We start from the raw sequence: 21151 nt of genomic DNA, 5'->3' as shown, positions 1-21151 counted from the left end.
TTTAAGTGTAATTGTATATTTAAAGGATGAAATTAGACAAACCAAATACTTAAGGGAGTATTTATTAAGGTTTAAATGACAGCTGTGACAGTCCTACGTGGCCGTTTTCACTGCCGTCTCCCGTGTACGTCGTCGTTTTAGCTTACTTCATCCAAAATCTCCTAACAACCAATCGTAAGCGTGGGGGATTTGGGTGGCGTAAAAATGCATGCAGCCGGTGCTCCTCCTGTTACGGTGTGGCCGGCCAAGTGGGAAGGTATTTCAGCGCCACGTGTAAGCCGGAGATATTTGAGTATTCGAGTTCGGACTTCATTTTACAGTCAGAGTGAAAACCACCATTGCAGCAGAAGGTCTCAACAGTACTGGGATAAGTTCTACAAGCTCCACAAAAACAAGGTAACAAGTTTAAAAAGAAATTCAAATCTTCGATTTTAGCTCAAGTAACCGGTAAAATTGTTGTAATGTGATCGGGACCAGGTAAACAGCCTCTTGCAGAAATGCAAGGTAAGGTTGCATACCATAGATCTTGTAGTTCAGTTTTTCCCTGGACCCTGGCTGTGTATACTGGTAGCTTTAGTGCACCGGGCTGCTCTTTTATATTGTTGAATTCAGTGACGTACATTTGCACATTGGGCAGTTTTTCAAGGACCGCCACTACTTGGAGAAGGATTGGGGAAGATATTTTGATGATGAAATTGAATCTTCCAATGGGAAGGTTGTCTTAGAGGTAATTTCATTATCTTACTGTAGTAGTAGTTACCTGAAAAGTTCAACTGAATAGACATTGGCAGGTGGGTTGTGGAGCGGGGAATACGATTTTTCCTCTCATAGCTGCGTTTCCGAAGCTCTATGTTCACGCCTGTGATTTCTCAGCTAAAGCAGTAACCCTCGTTAAGGTTTGTCAGCTTTCTTATGTTATTATGTCATCAACAGTAACCTAACTTAATCATAATATTCCCTAGACGTTGAACAAATATACGTAAAGAATCAGTTTTTAGCTACAAGTTATACTACAACAACAGTGTAATCTCACAAGTTCGATCTGGGGAGGGTGGTGTGTACACAGTGTTACCCCTGGCTTTTGGCTACAAGTTATTGTATTTGGGAATTTGTTGGTATTTGCTCTGTCACTGTTTAATGGCTAAGGAGTCCTTCCAATATGGTATGAGTCGTATGAAAAGTAATTCGATTTGAGATGACTCATCATCCGAAAAATTACTACAATTTAGTGCTGAAAGAGTGAAGGTCCTCAATGGAACTCTATGTTGCTTAGCATGGATCATATCTAAATGTTCTTCTTTTGTGTAGAGGAATTTTTCACATCTTTGAGATCCTTTATCTGCAAATTTCTAAAATCATTACCAGTAGTAAAAGTATTTTTAGTGTTATGGTTACTTTACGCCTGTTGCATTGCCTGTAATCTTGTTGGGATCTCAGTCAGTACGCCGGTCCTTTTATCTTAGGTTAGCTACTATATCAGTTTCTGTTCTCTGATTCTTTTAGCTTCCATTAAATTAGTCTATTGGTTAAGATCAGCAATCTTAAAATATTTCATTTCTTATTTATCACTTTGTCATTTGCATTTAAGTTTACAGTATTTCACCTGCATTGCATTTACTGTAGTCTGCTTAGGATCTCATTGAGCACCTACAGGCTACATTGTTCTCTCGATGACTGTAATTTCAAATTTTATTCTTCAAATTTGTGAGCTTCCATTTGATAAGTCTGTTATTTGCATTTAAGTAATATATCTGAGGAACTATGCTTGTTCTCTACGTACAACAAACTCAAGAGTATAATCCTTTCTTTTCTATGACATGCTTGTGGTGTAAAGCTACTTATCCTATATGATGGAGTCCCGTGCAAACTCCTAAGTCTATTTATCATATATGATGCAGTCACATGCAAATTACAGTTCGGAAAAGATTAATATCTTTGTCTGTGATGCTGCAAAGGATGATCTCTGTGCTAATGTCGTGCCTTTTACTGTTGATGTTGTAACCTTGGTAAGTGAAGGGAGTAAGTAATAATCATCAAATCTGAATATGTATTAAGTGCTTAAAGCACAGTGTTTCACCTAAGAGCAATCTAATAAACCGTATCTCCTTCCTTTGGGAAAAATATATGCCTACATGAGCATCTGACTCCTTTAAGTAGATTTTTACATTGTCTGCAGTTTCACCATGCAAGATGGCTTCAATTCTGGAGAACTGTAAGCAAGTACTAAAGGTAATACATGAGCTATGGAGATGTCTTGCCTCATTTTGTTTTTTCTTTCTCTATTATTTGATAATTTAATGGGTGTGCCATGCTATTGCGATCTCATTTTGCAGCCAAATGGTCACATTCTTTTACGAGATTATGCAGTTGGTGATTCTGCTCAGGTAAAGCCCTGTATGTGCAGCCTTTGAATCTTCATATATAAATGATGATGCGAGAGAGTTCCCCATGTCTAGCTTCTTCTTTTCTCAAACCAGAGTTGCATTCTTAACTTGAAATAGGTTGAACATATGAAATACATAAGACAAGACACGTGATCTACTCTGCTGGTCAGGGTTAGAAGTGGAAAGAAATTGCAGTTGGGGGAAATGGGATCTCGCTTACTAAGAAAAAAAAAAACAATTTCTTTTCCCAGGGGTCTAAAAGAGAGAAAATGGATATGTATAGTCATTCATCTTATAAATTGTTGAAGGCTAAGATTAGGTATTTCTTCACTGTTCTTCGAGTCTGGAACTGGAAGTAATTTTTTGGCATGGAATTTACTCTACAAATGTTTCAGGTGAAACTGCATGATAGAAACCAGATGATTAGTGAGAACTTTTATTTCCGAGGAGACGGAACTGTAAGTATTTTCCGGGGTTTGTTGGGTTATACATGATGTCACACTCTTATATCAACTTTAATCAAATCCTGTCATTATGGTCTCAGTGTTCGTTTTACTTTTCCGAGACTTACACGTCAACCTTGTTTCAAAGCGCTGGTTTTGCAATTGTGGATATTAACACATACTGCAAGGAAATTACGAATCATTCTCGGAATATTACCATGCAGCGGTATATCTCTCTTGATTCCTTTCCGTTGATCCTAACTTATTTGTGACTGACTGTACTATCATCATCTATTAAAAAGGGAACGTGAATTCTTTAATCAACAAAGTAGAGATCATCCTTGTTGTCATTAGTTTTTCTGGATAGGCTCATTTACTTCAATAGCAGTGATCTTTGTTCTATTAACATCTACCGAAATTAAGTTAGATATTGGACATGAATACCTACTTAGGGAGGAAATGTAAGATAAACGGATCGTAGAAAAGCATTTCTTTGGTATCAGTATATTGATATATTCACATGTTTTTGCTCTGTTAAATGCTCTACTAGACTACTACCTCCTGAAACTTTTGTATTCTGAAACTAAGAATTCAAACTAACTTAAGCCTTATTGATTTTGACTCTCCTGAGAATTCAAACACATTGTGCTTACTGCTTACTTGACTCCATATGCTTAGGCGCTGGATACGTGGCATATTTGGTCGTTCATGATTGCAAGTTCTTTTCTCCTCTTCCATTGTGGATTCAAAGTTGATAATCCAAAAAATTAGACGATGGCACGCCATTTGTACCCTGGATCCTAAACCCTGAACTCTGAAGTTTGTATTGTAGAGCAGCCATCATTGATGAGGCTTGTAAAGCTGGGAGTATATACTTGGCAAGCTAGCATCTAAAGTCTAGAAGCAGTGATGAAGAGTGTATTTGGTACGACTGAAATTATTTTTCCTGGAAAATGTTTTCTGATTTTTGGTTGGAGAGTGAAAACTATTTTCCAGAAAAACAGTTGATTAAAGATTGATAACATGTTTGCAAACCGGATAATGTGTTGAAATATTTTAGTACTAAGTTTGGTATTAATGTGGAAGTGTTGGTTAACGAAGGAAAATGACTTCGATACATAATAGCAAGAAGTCATTTTTCTCCGCAAATATAAGGTAGGACTAAGGAGTAAGGTCTGCTAAGTCCTATTATTTTCAGACTATCCGAGTAGAGTAATTCTTTCTCATTTCAATTTATTTGCTCTACTTTCTTCGACGTTCAAAATACTATCTACATGTTTATTGAAGTAAATTTGTACTTAAGTAAAAACACACACTAAATAATTAGAAAAAATACTTTCGTTTATTCCACGGTCCTTCATGTTACCCTTTTGAGGAAAAATACTAATCCTGTACTTTTCACCCTCTAAAAGTAATCAAATATTTAAAAAATTATATTTGATCAAGTTACCAAACACTCAAATAGTGCGGTGATCCTAATCAATAAAAGTAAAAACAAATGGCGTGAAAGCTCATGTAAAAGAAAAAATTAATACCACTTTGTCTCATCAACAAAGTTATAATAACAGATCAATTCTTAATTAGATATCTCAAATTCGAATCTTAAAAATAAAACTACTTTTAGTAAAAGCTATATTATTTTCAAAGTGAATTTTTAACATAAGTTAATTAATTGAGCTATCAAACAACAGTGCTACCAAACTTGGTTATTGACCTACCATCTTTAATTCAAAAGCCATTCTTTATTGAGCCAAGCAAAGTAAAACCTACTCTTTGCTTCCTTGTACCATTTCCATTGGATTCTTTAAAAAAATAGCCTCTTTTTTTTCTTTATGTAATCAATTCTTTTATTGTAACCTTCGACGTGTTATGTTTATAATATTTTTGCTATTTCTCTTTATTTTCAAAGCTTATCTTTATTTTCTTTGGCCAATCATATAGGGCCATTAATTCAATTCTTACACGTTAACCTTTTGGCTTATTTTTTTTAAGAAAAGAAAAATCTAGAACATAGAAAATTATGAACTCTCTTTTTATATATATAAAAAAATGAAGTCGATTACGTATATATCTTGACTTCACCATACTGACTTGTCTCTTCCTCCTCCTCTCTTATATTTTTACTTCCGTTTATTTAATTTTAATTTGAGACGGAGTTTAAGAAGTTAAGAAATATATAAAATGTATCAAAATGTTATTGAATCTTATAAATTTAAATATATCATACAAAGATTTAAAACAAAAAAGTTATATCGAAGCGGATTAAAAGATAAAAGTAAAATAAATTGAAAAAAGGGAGTAATATTTTTACATTTACTGTGATATTGGTTTATACGTGGGTGGATGGATATTTAATTATTTGTTGTGAAACAGTATGAAACAAAAGGAAAAAATATATAAAAATCATTTTATAGTAATTCAATGTAAATTATACGAATCTCTTTGTACTTTTATATCCAACTTTGAAGCATGATTAATAAAATTTCTACCATCATACATGGAAAAATATATTTGTATTGGATAAAAATCAAACTTGATTAGTGGACTAATAAGTGTTCGACACATGGAAGCATTACCTTAATTTGATTCAAGTTCAAATAATTGTCTCGACTCATGAAACAACATCGATAGGATTGATGATATCTCAATAGTCAATACTATAAATATTTTTTTTCAATAAACAATACTACTCCTAAATAATAATGTAGGACTTTTTAGCATAAGGTTTGAACATGATTTAGTTGAGATTAACCAAAAAATGGAAGGAGTAATAATTGAAAATATTTGGAAATCTAACTTATTCTTGGATATAAATCTTTTTTATGTGAACAAAAGTTATAAAAACTTATAAAATCTATTTTTCAGACTTCAAACTTTATATTTCAAGATTAAAGTTGAAACAACGAATCAATTTACCAAATAAAAACTTATGTAGAATAATTTTTCAAATATTATTTCGAATATTCCAAATCCCAAACTTTCCAAGTTTAGCTATTGTCCATCAATGTACATATAGACAAACATATTTTATTGCATCATTATGTAATGCATGACGAAGTGCACAAAGTTGGCCTTACAGCATACATAGTTGGCATAAATTTGCACTAAAAAGGTAAAAACATCAATCTTGTGTGAAATGTACCAAATAAAAATAATATTCCTTCGATTTAATTTGTTTAACCCGTTTTTTTTTTAATGTTTAGAAAAGAATGACTCTTTTTTTAACAATTCCTTAGTTTTAATTGTTTATTTGACATGTTTTAAATAACAAATTAAAAACATTTGCCACATTTAATAATAACAACAGCATATCTACTAAAATTCCAAGTAGGGTTTGAGAAAGATAAAGTGTATGCAAACCTTATTACTATCTCATGGAGATGCTGTTTCCGAAAGATTCATTTTGGTACATTTGATTCATATGTAAGACCACAAGATTTATAAATAATATTAACTTTCTTAAATTTCGTATCAAGTCAAAATAAATCAAACAAATTAAAACGAATGAAATAGTAAAAATTATAATGAAATAATAATATTTTATTTTTAATCAAAAATCTCAAATTTAATCGAATCTTAATAAAGAAACAAGATATTTAACAAAATAACTTCTTGTTTGAGAAAAAAGAGAAAAAAGGAGTAAATGCAATGTGTCAAATAATAAAGAGTTGAAAGATAGTTGAAAGCAACATACAACCCCAAAATACCTAATTTTTTTTAGCAATAAAAGTGGAAATGCAAAGGCAAGAACAGACGTAGATGAGTAGTAAACACATGATAATTCAGAGAAAAAATAATGGAGACATTATTTAGGTAATGGCTGACCTGCCAAGAAAGGACACGTGTTGTTCTTGAAAATGGTCCTCATGGAAAGTCCATGAACTCCCTTTTGTTTTTTTGTAATTAAGGGTAAGCACAAAACAATTCAAAGCATTTCTCTGTCTGCTAGCATTGATTGGAGTTAGATAATTGAATCTACACGTGTCTTCCTAAGGAGTCAGTGCATCAAAGGTAAAATCTTTTCTACATCCCATGTTGTATTTTCTCTCTCATGTGTCTCACAAAGAAAAAAAATAAAATCTTGAAAAGGGGCTGTAGAGGGAGAGTCTGCAAGGTGTTTTGGTAAAAGGGTTTTTGTTGGTAAGCTTAATTATTACTGTTTTAGTTGAATTTATTGTAAATAGGACTGTTTTTTTTTATGTTCTTGAATGGTTTGTTGCTTAAAGATTCAATTTTTATCTGTTGGGTTGGAGGAAGGAGAGTATATTTAGTATATGACTTGTATTTTGAGAGGTGGACATGAGTTGCCTCAGATCCATGAAACCCAAGTTACATGTGGCAAAAAGGTTGTATCTTTTTAGGGTTTCTTGTGATTCTTGATTAGTTGTCTGTATTCTTCTCCTTACTAGGTTCTTTTCCATGATTCTTTCGCTTTCTCTTCTTGAATTCATGGATAAGGGTTTGATTTTGTCGTTTCCCCCATTTTCTTGTGTATTTAAGGGTTGGTGGTGGTGGAGCTAGGATTTGCTCTACTTAGTCTTGTTTCTTCTTTTGAAGAAAGATAATTGCATGATGCTTTAGTTTTAGGTACAAGAAAGGACCCCCTAAGTCTTCTCAGTCTAGAACTTGCCATCTATAGAAGTTTGGATCTGTTTATAGTAGCAGATCTCCTTCACACCCTTGTTTGTCTCACTTATCTGGAGCTTGTTCCACCTATTGTTTGATGTTGGTAGTGTACCCTTTACTTCTTGTAGTGAGCTGTTGACTGAGATTTTCTTGCCTCATTCAATTTTTGTCTCTCCCCATTTTTTGTGTATTCCTACCTCATTCTCCTTGTGCTTATAATTTAGCTGTCTTGCCCATTTTTGTGGATTCCTACCTCATTTCATTGTGGATTCAATTTTGCTATTTTACCGCACTTGTGAATTCCCTTCTAAAGCAGTCCTACTCTGTGAAACATAAAGCTTGGAACAATTTGTTGCTGGTAGTGCTGCACGGACTAACGCGGTTGACTCAATTGCATATTGTTTTCACTAGAAAGAATTAATGGAAGAGATGTCTCCAGCTGTTGCTGTTACACTCAGCTTAAGCAGCTCTATCTGTGATAACCCTGCAATTTCAAAGCATGTAGAAATCACAAGGCTCAAATTAGTGACTGACACAGCTAGCTTACTTTCAGATCCTGCATCTTTGTTGCATGCTGAGTCAAATACCAGTTGGAATGGAAATAGCAACGGTATGAAAGTTGGCGTTGGTAGGGTTCCCTTGTTGACACTAGGAGAAAGCTCTGGAAAATGTAGTCTGCCGCCGACTATATTGGGAGCTGAAAACTGCCTGATTGTTAGCGATAGCATCATTCAGGGAAGTGATGAAGATGAGATTTTATCTATTGGAGAGGATCCATGTGGAATTAATGGCGAGGAGTTGTTGCCACTGGGAGCTAGCTTACAGTTGAGCTTGCCAATTGCTGTTGAAATCGAGGGCATTGACAATGGACAAATAGTTGCCAAGGTCATAAGTTTGGAAGAAAGGAGTTTTGATAGAAAGGTTAGTAATGCCATAGTTGCTCTCCCAGATGATGAAATTACTAGTGGCCCTACACTAAAGGCATCTGTAGTGGCCCTTCCATTTCCCAGTGAGAAGGAGCCTGTCAAAGAAAGTGTCAAAAGTGTGTTTGAATTGGAATGTGTGCCACTCTGGGGTTCTGTATCTATCTGTGGAAAGAGACCGGAGATGGAGGATGCTCTTATGGCTGTTCCTAATTTTATGAAAATTCCAATCAAGATGTTTATTGGTGATCGTGTTATTGATGGACTAAGTCAAAGTTTGAGTCACCTGACATCTCATTTCTACGGAGTATATGATGGTCATGGAGGATCTCAGGTATAATGATTACTGTTTGTTTTTCTCTTGATTAATTAGCCAACTAAGTAAATCAATTTTGCACATAGATTATTTATTCCAGAGCTTGCGATCAACTTATATGCACTTTGCCAGCCATTTCTTCACCCCATAATTTTTCAGCTGTGTAGTATTTCAGATTTTCAGAAAAATCTACAAATTTAACCTAGTTCTCAAGTTTAACTGCCTAGATGTTTGTTCTATCATCAGTTTGATTCCTGACAAATTTCAACCCAATGACAACTAAGCTGATCATAACTGACTGATGTTTCGTCATGCAGGTTGCGGATTATTGCTGTAAACGTGTTCATCTAGCATTAGTTGAGGAGTTAAAACTTCCCAAACATGATTTGGTGGATGGAAGTGTAAGGGATACCCGGCAGGTTCAGTGGGAGAAGGTCTTTACTAATTGCTTTCTCAAGGTTGATGATGAAGTTGGAGGAAAGGTGAACATAGATCTTTGTGATGACAACATAAATACCTCTAGCTGCACCTCTGAGCCTATTGCCCCAGAAACTGTTGGGTCCACTGCGGTTGTAGCGGTGATTTGTTCATCTCATATTATAGTTGCTAACTGTGGGGATTCAAGAGCAGTCCTTTATCGTGGCAAAGAAGCAGTGGCATTGTCAATCGATCACAAAGTAAAACACACTTTAGCATTAACCTCTTGTTCTTTTTTTTGTTCTTCTCTTTCTTTTTTTCACATACATGTGTCTAATTTTGGCAGGAAAGAATGTGGTTGATGCATTACCATCTCACTCTTTTACCTTGTATTCTTTTACCAGCCAAGCAGAGAAGATGAGTATGCCAGAATTGAAGCATCTGGTGGTAAGGTCATTCAGTGGAATGGGCATCGTGTATTTGGTGTTCTTGCTATGTCAAGATCTATTGGTTGGTGTTCTAAAACCTTTCAGCTTGCATCTGTTGAATATTTTGTACAATATATATATATATATATATATATATATTTAACATATGAATGACTGTTGCTTTCATGATTTATTATTGGTGTGCTGTGCAATGGATTTGCTTGATACCTGTTTTCTTTGGTAAGTGTAACATTCGTGTATAGAAAATACTTGGCTATATTATCCATCATAAGGGAACCTGTGAGATCTTTAGGGAATGTACGTCAGCTGATGTGTGGCTAATACTGATATTTAGCTATTATTGCCCAAGTTAGAAGACAGCTGCTAGTATAGAAGATGGTCTTCTGCACTCTCGCGTTACTTTAGGTTCAATGGTTCCTAGGAGTATTGGCTAATACTCTCACGTTAGTCTTGTCTTGTGAAAATTTTTATGCCCATTGGAAAGGTAGAGAAATTCAAGTGCCAAGAGAACTTGAACTTTTTTATATATTGGATTAGGACACCTTTTGACCTTTATCGAAGAATATTGGATTGAGATGTGATCTAGATTAGAGACATGAATATCGAGAATTCATATAACCAAGCCCAACTTAGTTTGAGATTGAGGCGTAGTTCTAGTGTTATTTTCCCTCCAAATTCTGACTTCTAATAAGCAGGATCCCATGAGGCACTTACTGGGTACAACTCACAGAAATGTCCAACAATATAACTAGGCATTTCTTTGATTACCAACAGTTTCAGTACTCTCCATGGACCATGGTCAATAAAATCTAGGAATGTCAATCAGAGGTATCATTCTGCATCCTCTCTTTAGTTTTGCAAGGATACGTAGAATGACTTTTTGGTCGTTATCATTAATAAATTGAATCGATAACTGTGTGTGGGTGCTCAATCTGGCCAACATTTAATATATTCTCAAGGGGCAGCCTCAAGGTTCTGCACGTTCTTCATTATGTTTAATTCAGTGATACACCCCTACATTTTAATCCTCAACCTTCCTTTATATTACATTATATAGAGTTTAATAGAGATGTTGATCAAGTAATTGTTCGAATTGTAAAGAAGAACAGGTAGTTGGTGACATGTTAAATCAAGTATTAAATACTCCCTCCGTCCCAATTTATGTGGCACCGTTTTGACTTGGCTCAAAGTTTAAGAAAGAAAGGAAGATTTTTGAAATTTGTGGTCTGTCATACTCTGACCATTTGTGTAGCTAGCTATAAACCATTTCATTAAGGGTCCTAGGGGAATTTTATAGTTAAGTTGTTTCTAATTATAGAAACGTGACATTCTTTTTGGGACGAACTAAAAAGAAAAGTGTGTCACATAAATTGGGACATATGGAGTAACATATAACAAGTAGAAGTATATGATTTTATTAATTTGGTTCATTGGTTGGCGGGGAAATAATTTCCATTTATAATGTAGGTCAGTTTTTTTAAGAAAGAACTGTAAAGGAAAGTAAGGTTAAGTCTTTTCTTAATGGAGAGAGTTAACATATATGACCTAGGATGCATGCAATCTGTTTGTTTTTTCTCCATGAGTTTCCGATACCACCTTGGTTTTGCTTTCTCTCAGTTCTTATTTATCGTTTGTCTTAAGTGCCTTGTCTTCGGTTTATTTGTCTCATTTCTCTGCAGCTGCTATTGCTCATGTATTGATATGGTGTCAATTTCCCAATAGAGTTTGGATAGATGAAGTGAAAGTTAAAACTACATACTTTACTGTTTCTCTCTATTGTTTATTCGTGTATCCCATTATCCTCAGGTGACAGATATTTGAAACCATGGATTATACCCGAACCAGAAGTTATGTTTGTACCACGTGCTAGAGAAGATGAATGCCTAGTTTTAGCCAGTGATGGATTGTGGGATGTGATGACAAACGAGGAAGCTTGTGAAGTGGCTAGACGACGAATTCTGCTGTGGCACAAAAAGAATGGGACTAACCCTCTGCCGGAAAGGGGCCAGGGAGTGGATCCTGCTGCACAAGCAGCGGCAGAGTATCTTTCATCGATGGCTCTTCAAAAAGGTAGCAAAGACAATATATCTGTGATTGTGGTGGACCTTAAAGCTCACAGGAAGTTCAAAAGCAAAAGTTAGAGATTACATGTTCACCCACATTTGGTTTAGTATAAATCTGTACACGGCGACGGGTATAAATCTCATTATTACATAACTCAGTCCATTCATTTTTCCTATGGGCTTAAGGTGTGTATGAGAATAGTATTTTAGCAATGTATTATAGAAAAAAACAGTTAACAAACGACGTTTATCCAATTTTTTTGGTGTTTGTTGCGCCAGAAAATGGCTATGTAAATTGAGCATGTTTTAGCAATATCAGAGGTGCAATTTCTTAGTTCTTCCGTTGTTCAGTATAAAAGCAAAGCCATTATTGGTTACTTGATAAGTTATGCACATTGCGGGTCTCACGAGGATCTATGAGGTTGAAGGGCCATTCGATTCATTAAGGGGCATAGTGGTGCTGTGGTTTCGGACTTAGCAAGGTCGAAGGGCCATTCGATTCATTAAGGGGTGTAGTGGTGCTCTCAAGCGGTTTCGGACCTAGCAGCATACAAGTGGGTGATGAATTGAATTAGCTAACGAATCTTCCGTAATGCTTGCAAAGAAATCATTTCTTCTTTTGCCCCTTGGCGACTCGGAACGAATGGAAAGAAGTGAATCAAAAATGAACTTATATAAGAGCGCTTATTCCGCTTCCTTCTACTCTTGAAAGGTGACGCCTAAATTGACAACGGATTAAACTCTGCTGAGGATTTCTTTTATTTGTCCTGGACAAGTACGTAGAAGAGCTTGAGCTGCTTTAACCGCTTAGCAATGCAGATCGAAGATCTTACTTATCTTGGACAAGTATATTGAGATTTCGAAGAAAGAGTAGAAAAAAACATAGCAAGGGGAGTGTGATGAGAGAGAGAATTTAACGTGTTAAAACAAACCATGTAACATAAATATGGAATCCAATTATCATCACTTGTATGACTCCACATGATTTATTTAATTATATATAACTATTCTTTTTTTATTACGATCAAACAAAAAAATTAAAAATATTTTAATAAGTTTTCTCAAGGGTCATTTCAGGTTATATATTTAGCTTAAATCAGTTCAACTTTTAGAATAGCTGAAACAAGCCGATTAAACTGAATTGAATTAATAAATATAGGAGTTATTCAGAGATTTCAGTAAAGCTCGAAGGCGGAAAAATAATACTGTACTTAATTAAGTGAAGAAAATTTTACATACTCCGTAAGAATAGAAGTGTTCAAACATTCATGATTACCAAGAGAGAAAAAATTTAAAAATAGAAGATACTAGTATATATTATGACACATAAAAATGTTGGACCACAATCTTTAATTTGATTAAAATTTGTCATTTCAAAAAGTATATATTATTCTTAGCTGTTCAAAATTGACTCGTAAAACTTAATCAACTAAACTTTTTATAAATTTGTCCAATATACTATAAAGTTTTTCTAGGCTTGTGGTGTACAAAAAAAGAAAAAAAGGGACTCCTAAAGATGAGTGGCTAATTAGGAGAACCTGTCATTAACAATTCAGTAGTATAATTAATCAAGTTTTATTCTATAAGTAGGACCTGTGTAATGCAGTCAATACATGGTGCATGGGCCATAAAATATACATTTAAAAATATTTATCAAAATTAACATAATTTGAATATGAAAAAACGAAAAAATATCATATAAATTTGAAATATTGATAAGAAGGTCGAATAACGCAAACAGTAGGCCGTTGAAACTTTCAAACTTCAATAGTACAGATTTTGTTGGAAGTTTCCAAAGACTTGCTGTGGCATGCATTATTGTACTAGTCTAAGATGCCGAATATTTATAACGCTATGTAGTATAATATTGGTCGATCAATTAATGTGACTTACAATAGTTATTAGAAAATAATCAAGTTAGAATTGTAGCCATGAGTGTTATAGACGGTTTAGCGAGAAGAATGAAAGTGACTAATGCATGAATTTTTTACCCGTGTTTCCATCAAACAAATTTCTAGTCGAAATTTAAACTTATATGAGTTAGTTTTTTAAAAAATATCTATAAGTATTTTACTATAATATATATCTACTTCATATCAGTGAATGAACATATAAACTTTATTTGATAAATACTGAATTCGCCTTGATCCATAGTTGATCATAGAGATGTTTGGACACAAAAAATGGGAGCGTAGTTGATGAAGACGTGGGATGTCAATATCACACGATATCTACGTTATTCATTTTTTCTTCTTTCTTCACTTGAAATACGGTATATGAGCTGGTGCATGCATTGCCCCTAGACCCTAGTATTAGGAAAGTAAAGTTTCAAGTCTCAAAACTCTCAAACTTTTACCAACAAATGGTATGGTAAAATGGTAATGACACTTTTAATCTGTAGTCTCGAGTTTGAGTTTTGAAAAGTGAAATTTTCTTTAATACAGAACGTCAAAATTATCCATAGTGAATTTTTTTATAAGTGAATTCAAATTATTTCAGTTTGTGTCTTACGCATCACCGTAATTTTGCGGATGGATCATGGATCTTTCCGTGGTGCTAGCTAGAGCTAGGCTACTAGTTAATTGTTTTATATGAAGGATTCAAGGACTTGAAAATTACTTCAATATCTGGATCCAATTAGGCTGTGAACAAGGGGCTAACATAGAGTAGATACGCTATATTTGTTCGAATTCCGTAACTTTAGATAAAGCTCTCAATTTAAAGATTCTATTAAATGTCAAACTCAATAGAATTCAGTTAGAATTTTAAATTTGAACCTATAATTCAATTTCCTAGATCTGAGTCTACTATTAATTGTCGACCTCAAATTTATAAAATTTAAACCCTGAACCTGACTCGACTATGCACATAGTAAATGTCATGGCTTTTTGTTTCTTTTTTCCTAGTTGTTGCTTAGGCAAATGTATGCTTGCTTTTGAGTAATTTGTATGCTGTCCATAATAACAAGCGTCAAAATATATCCTTAAACGTTATTAAAATTCATATGATTGGTTCAAAGATACTTTAATTACAATGTACGCGGTATTGATATTTGATTATATAGGCTGTCATTCTTAGCTAAGCATGTGAAAAATTCCAACTCTTGCATCATACACACACTTATAATTCCATTATTTAATAAATATAACTTTTCAATATTCCCCACAACTGCTCCATTTCCAACCCCACAAGTAATCTTACAACTCCAAAATCCATAAACTTTATATTATAAATATATACTATCGAAATTTTTAATTTTATCCATCCAACAAAAAGTGTCGAACCCAAAGTCTTAAACAAGCAATACAATACAACCCACAAAGTGTCCAAAAGAGCTCCTTTTAGCCTAAATCAATGGCAGATGATGGGGAAGACATGACCCCATTTTGGCTACAAAACACCACCAATCTCCGCCGTACAGAGAGGCTACGCCACCGGGTGTCGTCTCTCTTCTTTAACGCCGGACTGTTGCTCATTATTCTGCTGGTGACGGCGATTCTCTTTGTAGTTTTCATAGTTCCTTCAACACTATCTATATTTAAACCAACCAATGTAAAGAAAAGCTGGGATTCCGTGAATGTATTGTTGGTTCTAGTTGCTGTGATTTTTGGTTTTCTCAGTAGAAACAACAATGAAGAACAAACAGTTTCTCCGGTTAACAGAAATCAAGTTCAGAAATCGAATCCATCAACGCCAAATAGTCGATGGTTTAGTGAAGTTCGAAATTCAAATCCGAATCCAATAACACCACGAACATGGTTCGATAATGGAGAACGGGATTGTTTTAGCAATAATGGTGGCGGAGGAGGTGGATTGAGGAGGAGTTTTAGTTCGTATCCTGATCTGTGTGAAGTATCGCCGCGGTGGATCACGGCGGAAGATCATTGGCGGTTCTATGATGATACTCATGTGGATAGTCATAGATTTTCCGATCCCGGTCAGCTTAATCACCGTCGTAGCTGGAGAGAAGTTGATCGTTCACCGGAACCTGAAATTAAAACTATTTATGAAGATCATTTAAGATCTAATAATGTTCCTACATTTACTCCACCAGCTTCAATTCCGGCGCCGCTCTCTCCGCCTTCACCGCCGCCAGCTCCGGCACTGGTATATGAGGAGAAAGTGAAGAGAGCATCTCATAGTGTTCGGCGTAAAAAGGAGGGAGCAAGTAAAAAGAGGGAAAATCATGAGCGAGAAGCAAATAAAGTTATTATGGCACCGGCGACGCTTCCTCCACCACCTCCACCGCCACCGCCACCGCCGCCGCCTCCATTGTCACAATATGTGGAGCCGAGGAGCAGTAAAAGCGATCGGAAAAGAGGTGGTGCAAGTGCGACGAGGGAGTTTATTAACTCTTTGTATCACAAAAAGAAGAGAAAAAACAGATCAAAAAGTGTTGATAATTTTGATGCTCTTCTCCACAAATCAGAACCACCTCCTCTCCATTACGAACGGCCGGCATCCTCCACTCCACCACCGCCTCCTCCGCCACCGCCACCACCTTCTTCTCTGTTTCAAAACTTATTCACATCCAAAAAGGCCAGAAAAAAGAGAAATGCACCTCCACCACCGCCACCACCTCCTCCGCCAGTCAAGGCAGTACCGGTCAGGATATCAAGACCAAATACCCCTTTCACCAGAACTCCAGCACCAAAGCCAGTGAAAATAAGAAGTTTCGACAGTGTCGAAGAAAACCCAAACAGCGGAGGAGAATCGCCGTTGATACCAATTCCACCACCACCTCCACCGCCTCCATTCTTCAGAAAACACGCCTGGAAATTCGTAGTACAAGGCGATTACGTGAGAATAGACAGCACCGTCAGCTCACGTTCTGGATCGCCTGAACTTGAAGATATAGATTCAGCCGAAAACACCCCGATGGCGGAAGACGCCGGCGCCGGTGAACGGATGGCGTTTGCACCGTCACCATTGTTCTGTCCAAGCCCAGATGTAAACACAAAAGCTGAAAACTTCATATCAAAATTTAGAGCTGGATTAAAGCTAGAAAAAATCAACTCCTTGAACAAAAATGATCAAGGACGAAGCTTATCAAATCTAGGCCCAGGAGTAGGCCACAGTTAGATTCTTTTCTTAATCACCACATTGATCGATTTGTTAAAGTTTTCATTTTTTTGTTACATTTTTGTTCATGATTGAGATTTGAGTTGTTTTTCAACTTGTACTGCATAAAGTTATTAGTGTACAGAAAATAGAGAGATTGTCAGGAAAAAAAATTATCATAGGTTACAAGTTGGATTAAAAGGGGCACTTAAGCTTCCGCTATGGTTGAATATTTGTTAATTTTGTGTTTCTTTGTTGGATTTGATAAGTTGGTCATGTAGTACTTGACTAGCATAAGTTATGAAAGATGTGTGATTTTGAATAATCCATCCATGATGATGATGTATTTGATAAGAGGAAATAATATTCGATCTTTGGTTGAGGAGATCTTGTTGTTAAATGATAGCTTACTTGTATTTTCAAATTAGATATTTGTTTGTAGCAGAGTGTTTGTATCAAACTCATAACATGCATTACTTGATTTCGCGTAGTGATTATTTTTCCTTAACTAATTGGGGGTCAATTGCCATTACATTTGTATTTTTTGTGTATGGGTTAAGTAGAGTTGGTGAATATTTATTCAGAGTCCAAATTAGATATGAATCTAGTTCCTTGCTTATATATGGAGTAGTAATTATTTCTTACCATATTGATTGATTTGTCAAAGTTTTCATATTTTATTGACATGTTTTGTGTTTATAATGATTGGGAATTGAGGGTATTTTCACAAATTACATGCACAAAGATAACAGAAATGTGTGATTTTGAATAATCCATGATATAATGATTAATAATAAGAAAATATCCTTGGATACTACTGCTTGTAGAGATTTTTTTGTCAAAAGCAATATTTGGCATATCAAAAGTTTTGAACCTTTTTATCAAAAGCATGATATAACTTTTCGATGTGAATTCATATTAAATTAAATTTCAATACGAATATCAAATATTAGCTTGAAAATTGAAAAGGATAGCTGGCTTGGGCAAGACTACGAACATGATACCCTTCACAATCTACTTGTGAGATTACTTTGAATATGTTGTTGTCGACCTGTTACAAAGAAGGGACACATTTTGGACGCAAATTGGCAATTCATTTGGATTTTAGGGGCATGGGACCAGCAAAAGCTAAGTTGTTGAGTATTTGGTTGAACTGTGACGTTTGCCACACATTTGCAATTACATTAGCTTAGCATTCACACATTTCATCCCTTCTATAATGCTACGTTTGGATTTGTTAGGGCTGTTGCCAACTTCAAATATTTCAAAACATTATATTGAAGGTTAATGATAAGTGTCACAAACCTAGACACTTGTCATAACCGTATTGGTAGATTTGAGGGTTAGTGACAATTGCACAAATAAGATGATGACACTTCTCATGTAACCTTGAACTTGCAATAAGACATGTGGCGTTGAATGAGCTATTTTCATTACACCTATAAATATATATACCATTACGTCTTCATTATTTGATCACGCAAGACTGAGCCCTATTATATCACTGCATCATAATAACTACACCATCTTTTATACTAGTAGTTGATTTTATTGTTTTGGATTTTGTTGTTGTCTCTACCCTCGTAGAGAAAGACTCATGAAGAAAAACTTCCAAATCGTGAAAGTAGTTTTTGAAGATAGTGCATAGCACGACTCAAGTGTTACTTGTACTTGTTCCTTACTCAAGCCTAGGCTAGCTACATTCAAACAATTTAGTGAATATGGATTAGAGAGAGTAACATTATAAAATTGAAACGCAGTAGAAGAAAAAGGAAGGAATAACAATGCAAAGAAAACTTAGACAAACAACTGAATTACAAATACAACCATTAAGTAAAAACATATAGGACAAATAAAGCTCAAAATACACACAACACATGTTGATACAAGTATAGTAAAATGGGGGGAGCTAGCTCCTCATCAGTTCTCATAGCGAGCTTATTCAAGTAACTTTTCATGATCTCTGCTTTAATTTAGCAACGGGGAGGATTAGGTAGTCTGCATTTCTGAGGGAGCTGAATTGCGAGATTAGGATCAATTCCGAGAGAAGGTAACAACTGGGAATTTTTGTAAGAGCAAAGGCAGGCCATGTCTGCATGGGACAGCGCGTTACAGCACTGGGCTGTAGGCGCTGTCGGATAAGGTGGTGTGATTGATGGTCTGCATGACATTAATCCTTCACCTGACACGTTACATATTCCTTGTGCCTGCGACACCTCTATACTAACACTGCTCAACACGATGGCAACCAAAGCCAATGTCATAATTTTTTTGGCAAAGTTATAATGCTCCATCTCTATTTCTTTCTTTCTTTCAATATGTGTGTATGAAAGTGAATGAAATAAAGGGTTTATATAGTTATAATTAGATAGGTAGGAATTTAATGTGTGTGTGTGATTGGTTATGGGTGTGGATAGTGTAAGAAATGGGAATCCGTGAAGGTTCATTGGATTTACTTTTATGGCAAAAGTGTGGGTGTCACGGGCTCTGGTTTTTTGTGCAGTCAAGTAGCCATTCTCATTATTAAGTGACCATTCATTGCGCTCGCAAACCATACATGAGATTTATATTGCATTAGTCAAAGCCTTATTTGACAAGCTCATAACTGAGTAGTAGATAGAGGCTGGATTCAATTCCAGGACCTCCCAACCACTCAACCATTAATTACTTCATTCGCCACAATTTATGTACTGTTATTTCTTCTTGTTGTTTATTGAGAACTAATTTAAATTTCGAGATGCAAAAGAATATTTGCATAAATTGAGACAAAGGAAGTCAATATTCAGTCATTGTAAAGTAGTCTCAAACAAAGTTTGAAGATATATCCAAGCAATTGAGTATGAGATTTTCAAGATTAGGGACTTGACAATCACGGGAATAGATTTGATTTATACTCCTTAACTGATATTCTACGTCACGAGATGAACTATGACGTCAATAGGTATATACTCATGCTACTACTACTGGTCGTGACTTGCGTTTGTCTAAAAAATAGACAACTAAAAACATAGGTCGCGATGGATGATTCACATCTCTCTAATCTTAATTAGAGGTTCCGGATTCAAGCATTTGAGAATGAAAATAAATCTTATTCAAAGTGTCATCCCCAAATATAAGCTCTACAATGCGCAAATCTGAATTTAATGAGACCCCAATGCGGATAACAAACATCAGGGGAGGATCTAGAAAAAATTGGAGCAATCGTATAGCACTAGTCTTCAACCCCAAATGATGCTTAACATCTTGTGTAGAAAGTAATGGGATCAGAGTTGGATAGGGGAGGGACTAATGCTTGGTCTCCATTGTACAAAACAAGCTCCTTGCATCAACAAAATAAGAGACAGCATCTGTGTTTACGAAAATAAATAAACTCAAAATGGAATTTCTTGATCAATCAGGTATGCTGAGAACCATACTGTCTCAGGTTCAAATCTCAGTGAGGCCACTTCCCATCTATTCAGGACACGATTACCTGTGTTACTAGGAGGTAGCAGGTACCCCCATGACGAACAAATGTAACTGTCTAGATGCTATGCAATTAGATTAAGAGAAAGAACCTGATATCTGAAAGTACTGCTGTTCTTCAAGTTATTTCAAGCTTCAAGAATGAGATGCAAATCATTAAGCGCCTCATCCCATTAGCAACTGAAGATTAGGACAAAAATGCAGGGTCTATAGTATGGAGTGAGAACATCAGCTTTTTTACTCGCACAAAAAGTCATGCAAGCTGGGGATTTGGATGTTTACCTTTCACTTCATCTCATTCTATGTCAGCCTGCACTTTCAGTCTATACTCCAGTATACGTTTAACCCTAAAATTTCATCAAGTACACACATTCTTCATCCAAGCTGTTGTAAATTGCAATTTTCAAAAACTTGAACATGAGGTATTCAGATGTTGTGGTTAGACCAATCTTACCATTAGTCCACCATAATCTGAAGTTCTGAACTGAATCTAGAATGGAAAAGAAAATAGGTCTGAATTGTTCACAAGGATCAAAATAACACCATGATCTGTAAAGCTTTTATTTCTAACTTCCAGTCAGAACTCATATAGAACGTAACAACGCGTTAAAATAGCTGGTCTTCTGCACAGTACCCCATGACTATTAATGTTGTAAACAGTTTGACTTGTAGATTCCGTCACCAGTACAAATGTGCATCTTTAACATTCCCCAAACTACCAGTACTAACTAAACTCGGTAGAAGTCTTTCAAAATGGATTCCATAGTAGATTTTTCAAGATTGGATTTTGTTATATCCAATTCGCCAGACCCCATTTGCGGGACCACACTGGGCATGCTGTTGTTATTGTTTGAAGTAATACTAACCAAGCAAGAAACAAACTTACGTTTTAAGTGTGTCCAATCACCTCAATGCCAATCAATTTACTCTACCTAAATTTGCTATATGAATCTACTATATCAATTTTGCTAATATAAGGTCCATTTCATTCCAAAACAAAATAA

The 21151-nt window shown here is 35.4% G+C and overlaps 4 protein-coding genes across 12 annotated transcripts in view; 3 read left to right on the top strand and 1 right to left on the bottom strand.

The window, feature by feature from the left end:
- Window positions 1-11963, top strand: part of LOC125859714 (protein phosphatase 2C 16-like) — a 96287-nt gene extending 84324 nt beyond the window's left edge. For 2 of the 8 annotated variants that reach the window (XM_049539521.1, XM_049539519.1), the window contains exons 2-6: window positions 6912-6967; window positions 8007-8710; window positions 9010-9369; window positions 9514-9619; window positions 11365-11963. In XM_049539521.1, coding sequence (XP_049395478.1) covers window positions 8066-8710; window positions 9010-9369; window positions 9514-9619; window positions 11365-11699 — 1446 coding nt within the window. In that variant the 5' untranslated portion in view covers window positions 6912-6967; window positions 8007-8065 and the 3' untranslated portion in view covers window positions 11700-11963. Of the gene's footprint in view, window positions 1-6650; window positions 6839-6906; window positions 6968-7766; window positions 8711-9009; window positions 9370-9513; window positions 9620-11364 lie in introns of those variants that run through there. The other 6 variants (XM_049539522.1, XM_049539517.1, XM_049539514.1 and 3 more) reach the window with 6 other exon arrangements.
- Window positions 138-3963, top strand: LOC125859720 (tRNA N(3)-methylcytidine methyltransferase trm141-like). 2 transcript variants are annotated; one of them, XM_049539527.1, is made up of 9 exons: window positions 138-396; window positions 638-727; window positions 792-896; window positions 1899-2006; window positions 2158-2229; window positions 2334-2384; window positions 2780-2842; window positions 2929-3053; window positions 3660-3963. In XM_049539527.1, exons 1-9 carry the CDS (start codon window positions 205-207, stop codon window positions 3712-3714), a joined length of 861 nt encoding a protein of 286 aa, XP_049395484.1. In that variant the 5' UTR covers window positions 138-204; the 3' UTR covers window positions 3715-3963. The 2 variants fall into 2 exon arrangements, with proteins under 2 accessions (XP_049395484.1, XP_049395485.1); XM_049539528.1 differs by having other exon boundaries at window positions 143-396; window positions 3506-3962.
- Window positions 11964-14732: 2769 nt separating the features above from the next.
- On the top strand, window positions 14733-17064 carry LOC125860342 (pollen-specific leucine-rich repeat extensin-like protein 1). Its single transcript, XM_049540281.1, has one exon. The coding sequence runs from the start codon at window positions 14976-14978 to the stop codon at window positions 16701-16703; it is 1728 nt and encodes a 575-aa protein (XP_049396238.1). The 5' UTR covers window positions 14733-14975; the 3' UTR covers window positions 16704-17064.
- Window positions 17065-18471: 1407 nt separating this feature from the next.
- Window positions 18472-19022, bottom strand: LOC125859572 (putative lipid-transfer protein DIR1). Its single transcript, XM_049539339.1, has one exon. It carries the CDS (start codon window positions 18974-18976, stop codon window positions 18656-18658), a length of 321 nt encoding a protein of 106 aa, XP_049395296.1. The 5' UTR covers window positions 18977-19022; the 3' UTR covers window positions 18472-18655.
- Window positions 19023-21151: the final 2129 nt, after the last annotated feature.

Source organism: Solanum stenotomum, chromosome 3 (assembly GCF_019186545.1).
Source record: "Solanum stenotomum isolate F172 chromosome 3, ASM1918654v1, whole genome shotgun sequence".
NCBI lineage: Eukaryota > Viridiplantae > Streptophyta > Magnoliopsida > Solanales > Solanaceae > Solanum > Solanum stenotomum.
Note: the sequence above shows the minus strand (reverse complement) of the source record. Positions and strands in the feature narration are given on the sequence as shown.